This window comes from Elaeis guineensis, chromosome 5 (assembly GCF_000442705.2).
Source record: "Elaeis guineensis isolate ETL-2024a chromosome 5, EG11, whole genome shotgun sequence".
NCBI lineage: Eukaryota > Viridiplantae > Streptophyta > Magnoliopsida > Arecales > Arecaceae > Elaeis > Elaeis guineensis.
Genome location: NC_025997.2, coordinates 129,258,757 through 129,278,211, shown reverse-complemented (window position 1 = coordinate 129,278,211; position 19,455 = coordinate 129,258,757). Strand labels below are relative to the sequence as shown.

Below are 19,455 nucleotides of genomic sequence, written 5' to 3'. Positions count from 1 at the left end.
AAATTTGACATGAGAAGAAGAAAAAAGGGAGAAAAAATTTTTGGAAGGTTTAACCTATACTTCTATCTTGAATTCCTCCTCTTTTTGGGATCGTCGTTGCCTCTTCCTCGCGGACGGACCCATCTTCGGCTTCTTTCCTCCTGTGACTCACCTCCCTCTACCCCATCTCGTGGTGCTGTTCTCCTTGATGGTTGTGAAAATCCTGCATCCCGTGAACAGGTTGAGACTTGAATCTCTTCAAAATATTTCCGTACTCAAGGTAACAGATTCACCCATAACCTTACCTCATGTTGCCTCTTACCCCATCATTAAAATCTAGCCATCTGAATTCAGTTTTAAGTCTGGAATGAACCTATTCCTTAGTATTTTATGTTGGAACTAGTATATGTAATTGGTCTTGGAAAGTTTGTCTCAATCGTGGAACTTTCATCATTATTATTTAATAAATTTTGAACATATTGCTGATTTCTATTTAATTCCAGCATTGGCCTTTAAGAGTTCATTTGAATAGATCGCATAGTATTTAGATTTACAACATATTGCATAAGTTCTTTTTTTTTTTCTTTTCTTTTTTTCTCTCCTATGCTGCATTGTTACAGTAGCACACTTCAATACCGTGTTACAATGCCTCTCTAAATGCATCACTAGTTAACCTGTTGTGGTGTAGGACGGTTCGTCTAGTTCAGAATCTTTCTCCCAAAGCCTCTCTTGACTTCTGGCAGAAATAAAATGATTGATGACTTGTCTCTCGTCACAAAGAAGAAAAAACATATGGCTTGTGTGCTTCCAAAATCAAAACAAAACAAGAGCAAGCTAGAACATGGAAGGAGAGATTTGTCCCTTGTTGCCAAATTGATCAATTGTTTGGGAAACCTTAGCAATGATCCTCTTTAAGATAAGACATTCCTATGTAATGTCTTTTATGATGAGGTTTTTATCATTTGCAGCCAAATGTTAGGAAACAATATTCAGATATTCAGCTCATCCACTCTCCTTCAATCCTGCTATTTTTCTATTTTTCTGCTTAGTATGTGGTCATTTGACAAGTCATCTTCCACTGTGATTGCCAATAAGGTTCGACACGATTACCTTGTCTTAATTCTCTTCCACTTCAAAACTTCTTAGATTGAACACCATTCATGAGCAAAGAGAGTGATGGTTGGAATGCAAAGTGCAATTGAACTTCATTTTGCTCCAAAACCAATTGCAGAAAATCCCAAATCTGCTATCCAATTAACCTGCCAAAGATATATTAGTGTTTACCTCAGTTTTTGGGTTCTCTCTTCTCTTAATGTTTAGACATCCTTCTGATGAGAATGCAGAGTCTTTTTCTCACCGATGACATAGGATGCAATGGGCTAAGCCTATTCATGAAAATTCAAGAAATAATCTTATAGCAAGTATCACAAAGGTTATTGTTCAACTCTGAGATATTTGTTGGCTGGTTGACTGAAAGAATTGTTAAGTAACCAATTGGCCCCAAAAGCTTAAGCTATTAGGTAATGGATCAACAATAGATACAAGGCTTGACATGACAGCATGCAGACTGACAAGAAAGAGGATAACAAATATAAAATAAGTAACTAAATTAGAGTGATTAATACTTGTGAGTTGTGACCTCCAGAAAACCTGAGCTTTAATACCATGTTAAGCAGTATATTGACCCCAAAAGCTTAAGCTGTTAGGGAACAGGTCAACAATGTACATCGGGCTTAGCAAGAATAAAAATGATTAGAGTAGTTATCCACCCCTAGTTTTGTTTTTTTCCTCAACTGAATTGATTATGTTACTTACCAAGTCCAACTATATAATCTCAAAATGGTTCTTATTAACTGCTGTTGGGAATTCATCCTGATTTGGAGTTTTATGCTCCAATTCTTAAGTAATTTAGAATCCCTATTCAAGCACCAAGCATTTTTATAACTTTTGAAGACTTTTTGATGCTTCATTGCAAGGAGACTACCACCATATTTCTCATTATTAGTCATAAGCATCACCTTTGAAGTTTGAAGTTTTGATTCTGCACATCTTCTGTCATGCTGCTTTTGGTCAGTGTCCTTTCACTTTTCTTAAGTGCCTTCACTACCACTTCATCAAGTTTTGCAGATGTTCTCTTGTATTACTTGGTCCAATAAAATGAATCAAATGTCTGATCACTAGAATTGTTTGATTAGTGATGATTGGTAAGCTTGATAAATTGGGTCACTGGAAGTGGGAGGTCAACTTTTTATTTGTAAAATGATCTCTTTCTGTCTCTTTTGATCTTTTAGGTGGTTGCAAACCTAGATAGTGGTTGACCCAAGGATTATATGTTATTCTCCAAGCATATTGACTTGTACACTCATATTGCAGTTCATTATTTTTTTGATATTGAGTGGTACTTAGTGCAGCTTAATGACATTTGTTTCTTGCAATCTGTAAGGTATTGAGAGGCCCGGAAAAAGCGGCAGACAGCAATATGCACAGCCCTTTGGCCAGATTCACGGCAATAATTTTTCCTTTGATGATGAGTCTCATAGGAATACCGATCCTGAACAAAGCACTTTATTTCCAAGACAATCTTGCACCACAACTTGCGGACCTGTTTTCTCCTTACCTTCATCAGATCTGCATAATGTGTCGAGACATGCAAAGTTAATACTGCCTGGGTGCTGCAGTGAATTTGCAACAATAAAATATAAGGATGATATGTTAAGGGATGCAAACTTTGAAGTCATGGTTGGTGTGCCAGATATTGTAGGAGAGTATACTTTAGGATATAGCATGCGATTCCCGGTAGCAAGCAAACTAAGTGATGACATGAATGATTCTGCACTTGATCCCTTCTGGCCTTTTTGCATGTTTGAGCTCCGGGGAAAATGTAATGATGATGAATGCCCGTGGCAGCATGCCAGAAACTGCATGCAAAGGAAGTTAAAGCAACATCGTTGTTCATCTTCCTCTACTTCAGGTATCTAAGAGTTGCAATATTCTGAAATGTTTGCCATTTTGGTAACAACTCTTTATTCTCATTTTCTGATGCAGGTAATCAGCTTGATCGTCTATTGGTTGCTGAAAAATCTAATAATGAAAATGAATCTCCTCACAATCTCTTCCAGCACCTTCTGCCTATTCCAATGTATCATATTGGTTCAAACCTTGTAAAAGGTGACTCGCATTTATCTCAGTCGGTTCTTGCTCATAGCAACTGGCAATATTGGCAAAGGGGGTTCTGTGCTTCCTTCCCTTTACCAGTTTCTGTTCGAAGAATTCTTCATCCAGATGCGCCATTCTTGCAAACCGGTGATGGTCCCATTGCAGATCATGATAATTGGAGCAGGCATTCTTTATATTTTCGAAGCCAAGATAGCACAATGGTATTTTAAGTTTATATCAAGTTCATATTTTCGGTTGATCATGTTAGCTAATTATGAGACAAACATATATTAGAAGGAACCCTTTATTATGTAATTGCCACCATGTGCTCAAGAGATTTCGAGCTTTTCACATTAATGATGACACATGTTGGACGTTAATTAGGATGTAGCTATCTCCAAATATTCAGATGATTCATAAAGGATCCCCTTCTTTTTAATTAGGAAACAAATCTCCTGATTTGTGATTCTTCACTTCTTTTATCATATGGTTGGCACATTTTCTTTGGTTCCTTTTTTCCCTTTAAGTTCTTTTCTTGATGTTAGTACTATAAATGTCATTTTATAATCGAAAATTTTTATCACTTATTGTTATTTGTGATTGTTGACCAAAATCTCGTCTACATTTTCTGAATTTAGATGTTGTTGCCTTTTGGAGTTCAATTTCTTATTTCTGTCAATCAATTTAATTTGTATAGCTTGTGTGGCTTTTTGATTTTATTGTCTGGCAAACATATTCTTTAAACCTGCTAATTTTGTATGAAATTACTTATCATAGATTTTGGGTAAAATGGTAATACATATGTGTTAGATGTGAGGCCGCTGATTCTTGTTGTGCACATGCTTCCTTATAGTTAGTCAATGGTTGATTTTCTCTAACTTCATCTTGGTTTTCTTTCATTAGAAGAAATTCATGCAAGGGTTGCCTGATTCTGAACAATCCTTGGAGTTGGCGCTTTATTTTTTTTGTGGAAGTGTCTATAAACCAGACAGGAAGAAGGTGATGCCAGCAGCTTCCTTCCCTCTCCCCCCCACCTTTTCTCTATCTGGGGTTTTTATTTACTTTTCAAAGGGAGGGTCGTATTTTAATGTTTATGCAATCCCAGAAACTTGCTGACTGTCAGCTTCTCATGTTTGTCAAAATGGTTCTTGCAGGCTCTCATGCTGTTATCCCGAGCCATGGAAGCTGAACCCAATTCTGTAATCCTTTGGGTTGTTTATCTGCACATTTACTATAGGAAGGAGAGTGGCATTGGGAAAGATGACATGTTTTTTCATGCGGTATTTTGCTTTTGAAGCCTTTTTGATGGTCTATGGTGCTAAATTTCATGATTATAGTTGTGATCCTTTTTCTACATTACAATTATTGCACTTGATATTTTGTCTGTCACTTTCACTATTTATTTATGAGAGTGATTATTTGAGGAGCATGTGTATCTCACACAAATTTTGCCACAAGTCTACTCAATGATTATTCTACTAGATTTAAGATCCAATTAAAGGAAAATTTCTTCTGAAGCAAGAGATCCTTTTTCCATGACTGTTGTTTTGTCTTGAAAATAACCTATTGATTCTTTTAACTATTATGGGTGGGTGGCTGAATTTTAGGCCTCGTTACCTTGTTTATCCACTTTTTAATCCTTGCTTCCAGTGGCCTTTGTGAAGTCCTATGCTCTAATTTTGTTATGGAAATATCCATCTTTTGCAGTGGAATTTTATACCCGTTGCCCTGGTAGTTGTTGAAGCATCTAATATTGCAGCCACCTCACTCAGCTAGCTGGAATGTTCAGTTCTCATGGGATCCATCATGTTCTCATGTCTTTGTGTGTGTGTGTGTGTTTTTTTTTTCTTTTCGTTTCATTTCGTTTTTTTTTTTTGTTTTTTTGTTTCGTTTTTTTTTTTTTTTTTTTTGGGGGGGGGGGTGTATTTGGCAAAAGAAATATTTTTCTGCTGTAGGATTTTTGCCATTTAAAACAAGCATGTCAGATGACTCGGACTTAAAGGCTCCTAACTAGAATGAAGAAAAACATAAATTCATTGGATTTGACCAAAACATCTGCTCCCATAATTGGTAGTCTCAGCCTCATTCACAGCACTTAATCAAATCATTTTCTATTGAGTCTTTGTGGGCACAATAGATGATTTAAACCAGCTGGTGGTTAGACTAGCTACGGTATGATTTAAAAACATTTGCCTCAACCTCAATAACCCAAACGGAACTTTTTGTGCTTAAATAGATTTTGTATACCGCTTGCAAAAATAAAGCCATTTTGATCCCATTCAATAACCTGAAGACTGCTTTAAAAAACAAATAAATACAGTATAATCACGAGTGAGGATTAACTGTAATATAGAAACATAGGAAATGATGTTGGGTTTTCACTTTTTTTCAATGATTTAAATAATAACCGATAAGATAATAACATGATGTACTGATAATGAAAATGATATTTTAGTTTCACTTTTCTTGGTCCTCAGTTATTGAACCAGGTAGTTGATGTTTCCCATGAAGTCTACATCACAAAAAGTGGGTACATTGAAATAATTTTCAGCTTGATTTGTTTGTCTCTTCTGGGTTACCTGATATCATAGATATCTGATTTTTTATTCTTTACCTTGATATTTGCACAATCAGGTGTCTTAGAGGAAGCAAATTATGTGTTTAGAATACTTTCTGTTTATTGAATGTTTTCTTCAGGTCTCTTGCACAGTCATGGCATATGACTTAAATATTGTTGAGTATATGCCTGCACATGCGACAGAGATCGTATGGTCAATGTCATATATTTTTTATAGTTAGTCATATGATATACCACTAACTTGGGCATCAAAATTAAAGATATTGGATTATATTCATAGGTTATGATACACTGGTTTTTGTATTTTACTTTTAGGTGCAACACAGTGAGTGTTCATATGAGCTGTGGCTTTTGTATATTAATAGTCGGGTGCAGCTTGATGGACGACTGAATGCATATCATGATGCTTTGAGCATATTCTGCCACAGGACTGTGACATGCCATGAGGAAACAAAATATAAAAGTGCATGCATTTTAGACATTTTCCTGCAGATGATTGACTTCCTGTGCATGTCTGGAAATTTGGAGAAGGCCATTTGGAAAATCTATGAACTTCCTACAGCAAGTTCTGAATACTCTGGGGACACATTGCTTTCAGACATTCCCTCTTACCTGGTAGTATCTGACAAATGTATATTTTGGATTTGTTGTATATATCTAGTAATCTACAGGAAACTTCCACAAGCAGTTACACAACAATTTGAGTTCGAGAAAGATCTGCCGTTTAGGATCCAGTGGCCTTCTGCTCATTTAACAACTGATAGGAAAGAGAGGGTTAGAGAATTGGTGAGATTTGCTGTGGACAAGATGACTTCAGATATTGATGAAAACTCCCAAAAAAGAGATCGAACTGCTCTTAGAGCTTTGCACTGCTTTGCTATTAGCCACATTAGATGTGTAGCGGCACTTGATGGCTTACACTGTTGTGCTGATTTGTTGGTCAAGTACATGAAATTATATCCAACCTGCATTGAACTAGTTCTGATGTCGGCTCGAATGAAGGAAAATTTTTCAGCAGATGTGGTTTTGATAGGGTTTGAGGAGGTAGTGTCTAATTGGCCAAAAGAAGTCCCTGGCATTCAGTGTCTCTGGAATCAATATGTTGAACATGCTATAGCGCATGGAAGAATCGAGCTTGCAGAACAGCTGATTACCTGCTGGTTTCAATGTTTTTGGGAAGTTAAAGATCCACCATGTAGAAATTTAGAAGGTAGGGATGATGGTTTATGTAGTTTGTCTGCTTTGCCATCACATGTAGAGTCCAAGGGTGCTGGCCATGCTAACTTGGAAGATGATATTTATGGCTATCTAAATCTCTCTCTGTATAGAATGTTCCGAAAAGATCTAGCAGAAGCTCGCGTTGCTGTTGATGAAGCATTGAAACTGGCTTCTCCTGAATATTTTGAGCACTGTGTAAGAGAACATGCAGCATTAAATCTGGTGATTGAGTCAGAGTCTCAAAAAAAAGGTTCAAGTGAAGTTATATTGGATCTTCTAAGTGGTTACTTAGGAGCTTCATGCTATTTACGCAAGTCAGAACCACTGTCAAGAAGGTACTACCGAACCATAAGGAAACCTAGAATTCGGCAGTTGATGGATGGCATTCTGGGTCCAGCTTCTCTGGACTTTTCTCTAGTGAATTCTGTTCTTGAAGTGTGTTATGGCCCATCACTTATTCCAGAATGGGTTAATGAACCCAAGGATCTTGTCGATTTTGTTGAATCACTAATGGAAATTGCACCAGCGAACTATCAGTTGGCTTTAGTGGTGTACAGATTTATAGCTAAAAGTTTCAGGGGCACTGATCTTGCATCAGATGGCATTATATTTTGGGCAAGCACTGTTTTGATTAATTCAATAATTCAGGCAGTCCCAGTGGCACCAGAAACAATATGGCTAGAAGCAGCTAATCTCTTACAAAATGCAGAAACTTGGGGAATTTCCAAAAGGTTCCATGAGCATGCTATATCAGTTTATCCTTTCTCTACTAAATTGTGGCAGTCCTACGTTAATCTCTTCAAAACATCTGGGAATGCAGATGCAATAGTAGAAGCTGCAAGAGAACGAGGTGTTGAACTAAGCCAAATTCCAGACTAGTTAGGCTGCATGAGTTTCATGTACAAAGCTCTAACTGTCTGGAATCTGCTACTGAAATTGTTCATTATTAGGCATAATCATGGTGCCATACAAGTTGTCTGGCCACATCTTTTGTTCTTACCTGATAAAGATCTGTTATGTTGTACTAGCAGTTCCTCCAAAAAATTGTCCAAGAACATTCTTGAATCCCTCTTTAATGGTCCAGCACTAATTTTTCATAAGTGCGGTTTTTGGGATGGCAGCAGTAGGAAGAGGACATCACGGCAGGATGAGTTCATTAGGAAACTGAATACATATACTAGTCACCATCTGAATCAGCTTTTCCCCTCTAACCCATCTCTGCATATGTGTTGAAGTAGATGATACAATGCCATCGTGCAAGTGGCATGCAATTTTTGTTACCAAAGTTATAGTTCCAATTTTCTTTTGGTTTTTAGTTTGAAATGTACATGTCAAAGGGCATAATTTTGTCTTAATTGTGGGGCAATTCTGTACCATTTAAATACTGGAAAATGTGAATATAGATTAGAATGTTCCTTTTAAAACATTATGCCTGATTTCATATGTTCCCTGATGGTTGTATTGTTTTGTTCGCCTTCAATATTGGCAACAGTCGATTTAGTTCTGGTCCAATTTGACCATGCTTGTCTCATACACACAAGCTTTCCTGCCTTTCTCAGTTTGGAAGGCATCACTGCCACAAATTTGGCGATTCTTCAATGATGTAATGCATTTTTTCAAGATATTTAGCAACAAGTTTTTTGAACTCAAGATCTATGGTAACGAGTACCTTACCAATAAAATGATGAAAAGAAAAAAGTTCATTGCATAGATTTTTTTTTTTCCAGATATATAGCTTATGCGTTTCTTCATCCTGACAGCCTTCCTCTGTTCTCTCATTGGAGACATTGCTCATGTGGCCATGTTACCATATTGGTCTGGCTTGATGAATTTGTGAATTTTCATGTACAGATTTCTTCATGTAGCTGTTGGATAGCAACTTGTATTGCAACATGGTGCACTTTGTTCTATGGATTGCTGTTTCATTATCTTGATCTCTCCTACATTGTATCCTAGAATAGATGGTTGCCTTGTTGTGGAATCATATATCTGTTTTTTTTTTTTCTTTTTTTCTTTTTTTCTTTTTAAAAAAAAAAAACCATTTCTGTTGCCATGCTATGCACGTGTATGCAAGTGGGGTTGGGCTTATGATTCAGTAAATGAATGGATGTGGATGGCTTACGCGTCAGTGGGAGAGGTTGATGGAGCCTTTGCCGGTAATGCGATCACTTCATGCAATCATGGAAGTCCAAAAATGGCTTGGTCAGCCTCAGCAGCCGTGTGCCGTGTTGATGGGGATTACTATGTACAGTAGTAACCACTTGTGGATTGAAAATCATCCAAGGAACACTGGATTTTTTTCCAAAATGGAAGAAGATCACTAGTCCATAGTTAGAAAGCTGTACTGATCCATGATTGTTTATCAACTATTCGACTTCCTGGCAATATTTGTACGGAAGCCGGTCTTTCTTCACTGCGAGAGGGAGGATTCAAGGCTTTACATTAAGTAACCTGTTGATGCATGTGAAATTTTTTGTTCGTCTAGGCTTTGTTTCTTATCCCTTTTCTGCATCTACTCTTGCAAAGCTATTGTTTACGTCTGTGCGGTCTCTGGCACTGCAGGTTTAAGCTATCTAGGAAAAAAGTCGAGAGGGAAAATTTGGACTTTTGTCACACGTTATCATGAAGTTGCTGGCACCGCTTTCTTGTTCCCAGCTGGTGCTCACATCTGTTTAGAATTGAAAGAGTCTAAGCAAGGAATTTCCAAGGAAGCAGATTATTAACAAGGATAATCCGCTTCAGATTCATTCTAATCCCCTCATGAAGTAGCTATGCTAGAACGTTAAAACTGAAGGAAGAAGAGATGTGGTGGATGCATGGTCCTTGGTTTAGGCGATCAGAATCATGGAAAAACCCGTCCCGTATAATGAAAACATGCCTGGATCTGTTTCTTCTGAAACTTTAGTGTTCCAAGGCGCAATTCCTTTGGTTATTTTAATCTCTCATCAATCTGAAAATTGCGACACTGGAAAGGTTCAGTATCTTGCAGTGTGCCAGCTTACACAACCGCGTGCGTTTGCTTTTCTTTCTTACCCGAATTTCTAAATGCCGGTGCTTGGGTCTTCGAATGGATAAAAACAGAGCAACATGCGGATGGCCGTGTCAAGGAAATGGAATCTAAATGCCAGCTGTTGACAAAGCTAACTGTGTCATTCAATTATAAGCAGAACAGCGAATCAGAAGATCTATTCCGGAGCAAACGTTAACTAAAGAATTTCATCCTAAGCTATCGTGTTAATGTGCATCCTAATAAAATCCAGCTGCTTGAAGTCACATTGGAGTATAATGGGCAGGCCGCGGTCCCAGGTGACCAAAATGGAAACACCATCGCACAAGCGTTGTTGGAACAGTCCGTCGAATGATTGCATGTCTATTATTTCACCAAGGCTGAAAGTTTTATTTCAGCATTTTCCAAGTCAAAAGGAGCATCCTGTTTGCTGATTGATAAGCCCTATCAAACAACTACGAGAGACTCCACTTACTCTAATGGAATATGCATAAGAAAAGCCACTTGTAATTGCATGAAAGATGCACTGCAGCAACCCATCCATGAGTTTGCGAACCAGATATGGGAATCAAATTAAGAAGCTAGAATCCAAGTTATTTTGTGACAAATCAGATCAAATCATTATTGATGTCATTAATGCTTGTTATACTTTTATTTTGATGCACAAATCTGGCTTTTCAGGAACAACTTGGTCTTTGAAGATGAAGTATAATAAGCATATGCTCAACCATACCCAGGGATCCACTCTACATATCATCTCAAAAAATCATATACCCAATCATATTGGAGCTCGTCCACATATACAAACTTGAAAGCAATAGCTGTTCTAACCTGTATGATCGATTCATTTTCATGAAAAGAATTTTCACTTTACCAAAAAAATACATATATGGAAAACAGGAAAATATATAAATAAATATTTTTCTGTTACCGAAAAAAAAAAGGGGCAGAGAAAATTTCCACATCATTGTTTACCAAAGAGGTATACTTGACCATAAAGTCCTCCTGTGGCCAAAAAAAATTAATTGCATTAACAACATGACTCTTCTTCCCATTTGTAATATTACAAGATAAAAGAAACTAAGAAACGAACCTCTGATTAGGCAAAGCCATCCTCTTTCCATGAAGAAGAAGAAGAATTGGATTTTACAGTAGCCTTGTTTGATGAGTTGTGGTGAAAATTCTCATAGCCATCATCTTTAACATCGTCCCACCCAGCCCAGGCCACTCCACTTCGGGCCCCCTTCCAATGCTCTTCCTTCTTGTCTTTTACATTCCAGTCATCCCAGGAGCCTCTGCCTGAAGAATGAGCTCCAGGAGAATCCCAATCCTGCCAAAATTTCTCCTGTCCAAACTCTTTATAGTATCCGTTTCTCTCATTCTCATTTGGTTGCTGGTCATCCCCGTTCCGGCCCATACCTTCTTTAGCATATTCCTCAACCTTCTGTGTAGCCATTGCCATGACTTCTTTCATAATTCCCCATGTTCTCTGTCCAATTTCAGTAGTTTTCGTGGCAACCACGTTCACTGTTTCATTTACCCTATTATCATAGCCCCCCTCTCGCACCTGTAGCAAAGGATCTTGCCTTCATATTAGAATGCAAGAACATTTGACTGATAATTGTGTACAGATATTGTCCAAATTTTGGTACTGAAAAGGCAGCTATAATATGCAGGTAGGTGACAAGCTGGATAACGCATATATATATATATATATATATATATATATATATATATATATATATGGGTGCATATACAGTTTACTAGTTTTTAATTATTTAAAGATATGCTTGGACTGTAGTTCATTTTTTCAGAGCACTGCCCCGCTAAGGTGGAAGCTGCAGCTTCAAGCCCATTTAAAGATATCTCCCCTTTTTTTGGTACAATTAAAGAAAAATCTCCCTTTGATTTGAGATAGAATATGTTAAATACAACATAAACAACAACAACAATAATAATTAATAATAGAAATAATAATAATAATAACAAAAATAATGACAACAACAGCAACAATTAACAATTAGTATTCACTACTTTAAATTTCACATATAATAGTAATAATCGTAACATATTTAACATACTAACATTATCATAGTACCCCCTCAGGCCAGCCTGAAACCCTTATCAAACCAAACCATTATTTTAAACCTGCTTCGTTTACACAAGCTCATATAAGAGTGAAGTGTTTATGCAGCTCCAGATTGGTAAGCAAGCCACTTATACAGAAGCACAATGCTAAGCAGGCTGAATATGTGGCCACACAGTGCTCATTGAACCATCTTTTTAGCTCACATGTATAGTATGGCCACATATAAAAATGCATATAGAGAATGCAGCACAGTCAAGGCACAGCATCTACATATGCAATTGCATGCACCATCTCTTAGAACATGCTGAATCCTTAGCCTGTCGAACTTATGTGTAGTCAAATTATGCGGTTGGCCAAAGGTGGGACAGTCCTCATGTCAAAGGTCAAAGATACCAAATGCATCAACACTTGCTATGCATCTCTGCATGTGCGCATGCGTGTGTGCATGCAAACATGCACACATTAACAAATACGTGCTTGTTTCCAAATCATTCCAAAGTGGTCCAACTCACCAACTAGCCACACCATTAACCTACCATTTAAAATGACCAAAATATCCTTGTCCTCTTCAAACATCTTCTAATGTCTTTCCTGCTATCTCCAACTCACCACTAACCCTCTAGTCTAGTCCACACTTTTCCCGCAATTATCTTGCATTCATCAATTATTTTCAACCCTCCGGCAGCTTGCCACTACTTGAGAGAGAGATCCTTAATTGTGTGTGTGTGTGTGTGTGTGAGAGAGAGAGAGAGAGGGGAGAGGTCGACCTTGATGTTGACCACCTGGAAGAAGAGAGAGGGGGACTGGGTGGTCCAGGATCATCGCAAAGGCATGGTAGCCTCTGTCACAGAAAAATGAGGGAGAGAGATAGAAAAAGAAGATGAGAGAGAGAGAGAGGAGGTGTGTTTAGATGGTCCCCTCACTCCCCTATTTCCTCTCCTCTCTAACCAAACCGCCACCCCTCTAACCTCCCACTCTTCCTTTCTCTCTTTCTTTTCCCCTATGTTGATTGCCGGCAGTGTTGCTGAACCTCGCTGCCAGCCAATAACTTAATCCAAGCTACTGTTTTGTTGGATGGCATAGTATTTCCCTCTCTCTCTCTCTCTCTCTCTCTCTATCTATCTATCTATCTATCTATCTATCTATCTATCTATCTCTTCCGATGGAGGGTTGAAGTCCTTGTCTCTTTCTCTCTATATATCTCTCCCTGCCTCTCTTTTGATCTCTCTTCTTTGAGGACAGGCATCGCGACCCTGTGCCCCCACCGCCCCCCACCATTATTGCACGTAAAGGAGTCCTCCTACGGTTAGGGTTAGGTTAGGGCTAGGGTTTTTGTGACAATGATGGGCTATTATAGCGGGTCATGATCATGAGTGATAACCGATATCGGTAGCGGACTATGACAGGTAAAGACATTGTTGGGGGCTATGGCACCGAAGGGGGGGGCGGCGCTAGCAGGGTGGAATCCACCATTGGATCAAAATATAACAAGGCAATATTGTTAGAGTTGCCATCAAGGGAGGCGATGGAACCAGCTGGCTAGGTGGATCTCTTGATATAGGCCTGCAAGGCCTTCTCCAATCAAGGTGGAAACCACCATTGGATCATCCACTAGTCACTTTGAGGTCTATGCAAATGCATGAATAAAAGGGTTCAGAAGTCTTTTAGATGTGTGTGGTGGGTGATCCAACAGTGGATTCGCATGAAGCCAGATCAAAATTGGTTCAATATGGACTCTAGATCAGAGACTCTACAATGGGTGATCACATGCAGACTCTGGTCCAACGATTGGGAAGTCGGCCCAGGCCAAAACTCTGATCCTACTTTCCATCTATTGCTTAAACTAGGATCACCCCCCATACTCGCAAAAAAAAAAAAAACAAGGGCATTTTGATCAAACAATTGATTTATGATATGATGTGATGGCCACATAACACCACTTTGTTAATAGAGATGAATAGGAAGGCCACCTTGGAACGATTTAGAAACTTAAAGGGCCACTTAAAAAATGTTAAAGATGTGGGTGTGCGTGTGAGAATCACCTAAACTTGAGAAGGTGAAACTGTAATGTTCCCTAAATTTTTTATTATGAAGTAAACTTTTTTAACCCAAAATGCATATATTGGTTTCAACAAGGCAGTTTGCTCATTGCATGAGAGAGAATGTCATTACCTTGTTGGCATCAATTTAGAAGTTAACACAGACACTGATCTTGATGTGCATCTATGACTTTTTTTTTTTTTTTTAATTACACTAACATTTAACAAAGTGCTAGCCCAAGGCAAATATGTAATATTATTTATGAGTACAGTTCAGAATGCACATAACAAGATGACGGCCAGGCTTACCATGGTGACAGATCAGATTTAACCATGCAAAGTTTGATGGACCACATTAACAACACTGCTAATATTGAATATACATGATTATCTTCTCATAATGCTTTCTACTTTATTTTCTTGATAAGAGAGGCATGTTGCAAGTAGGAATAGAACCTTGGCTAGAGAAAATGATGTAGAGATTAAAGGATCATAAAGCTCCTAGTATCATCTCACATAATTAGATCTGCTCATTATCGTGGCATAATGGATGGATAACAAAAAGTAGAAACTGCAAAGCTTTTGAGATCCTTTGTCTTTTCATTCCGGAAAGTAGCAGCATGTAACTAAACATGTCATACGTCATTTTTATATGATTAGCCCAGCAGATAATGCACATTAACATGGAAAAACAAAACTAAAATCCTCGGATATTAAAGTTAACCAATTTATACCTGTTTATTTACGAATCAATATTTATTAGCAAAACAAGAAATACCTTGGAAGACAGCTCCTTTGTGCCAACTTGGACGACATTAGCAGCAGACTGTGCAGCGGAAGCTGCAACGATGGAGAGTTGACCAAGACCCTACCAAAGAAAACAATAAGGAAAATTATCTTAGAAAAACAAGTACTCACAATTTATTGCTTCAATAACACCATGCTTAAAAAGGAAGAACTTAGAAAAGCTTCATAAATGAAAATCAACAGTTCTGACCAACATAGCATTACTTTTTCTCCTAGACGAACACATGTTAATGAAGAACAAAATAATAGCATCTTAGTACAAAATGATAAAAATTAACCTAAAATGAGATGCAACATACTTGCATTAAGAGTACATAACAACTCTATCATAGGCTCCAGGTTCAGCTAAAAGAGTCAGATGGTTCAGTAAGGTAATTCGAGTCATGGACGCACAAAGATTCATAGGATGAATCAACTGCAAAATTTGAGGAGAGATCCAGAAATAGGTTGACCAATGAACAACTATACCCAAGCAATCACAGGACTACCAACGAACAACCATACGTTAGCAAAAGTGTAGCCAACAAGCCTTGCTAGCAACTATTAGCTTTTTTCTACAATCCTAAAATTGATTACAAAAGACCCCACCACCAGGTTGTCTTCAAAGAGAAAGTAGAGACTGATGTGACATTTTCCATTTCTTACTTTTCTTCACCATACTCCATAGTCATTCAAAGAACCATGATCCAACACAAATAAGCCATCATGATAATTAAGAAGAGAAAACCAGATGTTCAAGAAATAAATACAAGTCTAGATTTATTTATCTGGATCAAATGGCAAGAAATACTTTTAGATGTCCAAAAGATCTTAGATTTTAAACATTACTTATATCTCAACAAAATATAACAACACAGTAGCCATGGGATAGATTCAACATCACTTGTTCCATGAGTTCCAGTTTTGTGCTGCATCTACAAAGGCAAACTGCCCAACCATCAAAAAACACAAGTTACCCTGTGCATATGCACTTTTTATGCATCACTGGTTGCACGAGCTCTGTTTTTTGGGAAGCACTTGCAAAATCAACTAACATAACGTGTAAACAAGATATAGCAAAGAATAATTTGCAAAAAGCTATGCTCATTGCTTGACCATCAACAAACATATTCCAAGTATTCTCTTTCTAGTTGAAAACAGCTCCCTACTAGTTGCTTGTTTCATGTGTTATTCGAAGTATTACATTTTGTACCTGGGTTGGACTAAGGTCTAAGGTACATATGATGCTGATTTCTCAATGGGTGACAATCAGAGGGTTGATTCTACATATAGCTCATGCAAAAATTGCTTTACAAACAATTCTAGTGCTTCCGGAGTCCAATGCTGTGCTTCCATTAAGCATCATATAGAAGGCTGCAAATTGCCATTACAGGAGTTTGTTTGCCCAAAACGAGATGCATGAAAGGAGAAACCAGAGAAAAGTTGAACAAGAGATATGCTTATTCATTGGATACACTGGCTTCATTGGGCCAAATATGTCAATGAGGGTGAGGATTACAACTTAATTGGGTAGCTTTCATTTTCATTACGCTCCTGTGACATGATACTTGACTTCCAGAATCACCAACTTTGTCTTCAATCCTCATGCAGCATATTCTATGATGACAAGATACACTTTTGAATATACGCTCAAAAAGGAATGCACTTTAGAATGATTAGAGTGTGGCTGATGTTTTGACAAAACTTCTACACCATCTCTTCTGGATTAGCTACATAGACCCCACCCCCTCATCTAAAATCAATCCTCCTTGTTGACTCTGAATTAAGCATCTTCCATGAGCATTCCATAAGTTTTATCAGACACATGATTCATGAATACGATCAGCATATCAAGATTCTGAGTTGTAGAAATTATTGGTTCATTCCTACCCGCAGACTTTCTGATTGAATTACCACAAACTTTTGTTCTGCCCACTTGATTCGCTATGATACAAAGTTATCAAGTAGTACTGAATTTTGAGGGGCCTACAACGGAGCTGTTTGATTGTAGTCATATATCCAACAACCGGTTTGTACAGTTGTTCTTGGTCATAGGCGACACAACAGAACGCTTTTTCAAATTATTTATAACATAATAATAAGTCGATCTATAACTGCATTAAAATAGCAATTTAGTGTGCAAAAATGAAGCATTCATAACAATTGCAACAGCAGCACCTTGAAAAGAGGAGTGGTTGGGGGGGCCATGCAAATTGTCACCTGAGAAACAACGGAGAACATGTCCCCCTGGGAATTGCTCCGTGGCGGTGGGGTCGACCCGAACCCGACATACTTCCCTCCCTGGGACGGTGGGATCCCCTCAGGCCGAGCCTTATTGTCCTCAATCTTCCTCGCGAAGAAGCTTTCCTTGTTCGCCGCCGACGCCTCCAGCTGCGACCTCGTGTACAAATCCTCCGTGGACCTAGACCTCGACGGAGCCTCTCTCCCTCCTCTGCCGCCGCCACCCGGGAGGTCGCCGACCGACTGGTGGCGCCTGATATCGGAGGACGACCGGAAATCGTCATCGCCCCAGCTATCCCAGCCCCCATTGTTCACCGAGTTGCCGGTCTGCCCCAGCGGTGGTTTTCTGGCCTTGGCGGCACCGCCGGCGGTGGAGAGGGAAAGAGTTTCTTTGACGACAGGGGGGTCCTGCCAGGGGCGGCCCTCGGCGAGGGCCTGGATGCGATCGCGGTAGACGGCGGCGGCCTTGGTGTTGTACTTGGCGACGATGTCGGTGCCCTTGGGGACGCCGTACTGGGCGAGGAAAGCATTGAGGCGGTCGTTGCCACCGGCCTCCATCTTCTTGAGCTGGATCTCGGACCAGGAATCCATGGTGACGGAGCGGACGAAGCTGATGTGGACGCCGAGGCCGCGGTGCTTGCCGGAGCACTCGAGGCACATGAAGACGCCGTAGGAGACGGAGGCCCACTGCGGGTTCTTCTGCGCGCAGTCCACGCACGTTTTGTTCCCCGCTTGGGACTGGAGCTCGCGGAGACGCCGCGAGACCGTGGCCACTGCCATCTCCGCCCAAGATCGATCGATCTGAAGGAAGAATTGGATCGAATACGGAAAAGGGAAGGGAGAGAAGGAAGAGAAGAGACCTGGATGGAGAGATTTGGTGGGCTCGTTTAGGATGGAGATGGAGGCGAGGGGAATCCTTTGGAGAGCGGCCTCTGCTTGGTTCCCCTTTTATCGGAGGGTTGGATGGACGGGACGGGTGGGTAACTTATATCCGGGGATCCCGCCGATACGGAAAAGAAGCGGGCGTTTCTTCCGACTCTGGGGGACCGCCTGACGCATTTGTACGTAGATTATTAGGCTCACGCACTTTTGTCCCCGAACGAAAATCAGGTGGGGCAGCATCCATCTTAAATTACACATTTATTTTTTTTACAACAAGAGTTATAATTCTTATAATTGAAAAAAATATTTTTTTTCCCTGCATATACTACATTGAATCATCTACATTAAATAAATTAAAATATAATATATAACTAAATAATATATACTTAATAAATTAATCATCTAGTAATTTAATATATACATTTAAATAGATTGATATACAGCTTCTGAAATATTATATTCACTGATACAAACTGCAGTGTTGGATAACACATAGTTATTAATTTTTTAATACATATTATAAATTTTTTTAATATACATCTAACAAAAATTATGTATACACTTCTAAATAAAAAAATATATTTTTAAAATTATATATCGATTTATCTGAAGGTATGTATTGAATCACTTGTGGATATGTACTAAAGAAACTTATAATGTGTATTAGAAAATTGATAAGTATGTACTATTTGATAATTTAATATATATTAGTGAATATAAATTTCAAAACTGAATATCAATTTGCTTGAATGTCTGCATTGAATTTTTAGATGATTAATTTACTAAATATGTATTATCTTATTGTATACTATGTAATGATAAATATAATATTATAAAACTTATATATTTAATAGATTCTTAGATGATTAATTTGTTTGGTATATATTATTTGACTGTGTAGTATGACAGATAAAAAATATATTTAAAAATGATGAGAATAAAGATGTCATGCATAATTTTTTTTATATATTTTTTTTTGATGATTTTATTAGTAGAAAAAAATTTTGATTTTTAAATTTTTATTTTAAAATAATTGCAAAGAAATATAACAAAATAAGAAGCTTATCTCGTATCTCCTTTAGTGTCCGCCCATATGATCTTTGATTGTTGTCCCTCCCAGGAAAAGGGAAGGCAACATTTTAATCAAAAAAATGGAAAAAGAGGAACCATATATCAAGGAAACGTTTGAAAGTTTACCTGCTTTTTTGCTCTCAAATGACTCTATTGCCTGGGCAAGCAGGTCCATGAATTTTCCGGTACTATATCCAGCTTTAAGAGACGTGTTTAATAAACAGCTTTGATTGCTAGAGAGATGTTAGAGTTTTCCCTACTACTAAGGTGGTGAACAATGGTAGCATGAGGCGGTCCACCTTCGACCGTTTGAAGAGCTGACCACGTACCTATGGCCGTGATATTTTTTGTTAATGAAGTACGGCCGTGATATTTATATTTCTAGGAATTTGGATTAGGACAAGGCTTG

General features: G+C 38.4%; 2 protein-coding genes across 3 annotated transcripts in view; one reads left to right on the top strand and one right to left on the bottom strand.

Annotated features, from left to right (window-relative positions):
• LOC105045709 (uncharacterized) overlaps positions 1-8,355 on the top strand; it is a 33,697-nt gene extending 25,342 nt beyond the window's left edge. The window contains exons 6-10 of one of the 2 annotated variants that reach the window (XM_010924076.3): positions 2,423-2,950; positions 3,025-3,356; positions 4,042-4,134; positions 4,290-4,415; positions 6,029-8,355. In XM_010924076.3, coding sequence (XP_010922378.1) covers positions 2,423-2,950; positions 3,025-3,356; positions 4,042-4,134; positions 4,290-4,415; positions 6,029-7,810 — 2,861 coding nt within the window. In that variant the 3' untranslated portion in view covers positions 7,811-8,355. Of the gene's footprint in view, positions 1-2,422; positions 2,951-3,024; positions 3,357-4,038; positions 4,135-4,289; positions 4,416-6,028 lie in introns of both variants that reach the window. The other variant, XM_010924075.3, reaches the window with a different exon arrangement.
• Positions 8,356-10,691: 2,336 nt separating this feature from the next.
• Positions 10,692-18,154, bottom strand: LOC105045710 (probable ADP-ribosylation factor GTPase-activating protein AGD6). Its single transcript, XM_010924077.4, has 4 exons — positions 17,073-18,154; positions 14,845-14,934; positions 11,032-11,505; positions 10,692-10,943 (listed from the first exon to the last, which is right to left on the bottom strand). Exons 1-3 carry the CDS (start codon positions 17,871-17,873, stop codon positions 11,038-11,040), a joined length of 1,359 nt encoding a protein of 452 aa, XP_010922379.1. The 5' UTR covers positions 17,874-18,154; the 3' UTR covers positions 10,692-10,943; positions 11,032-11,037.
• Between the last annotated feature and the right edge of the window lie 1,301 nt (positions 18,155-19,455).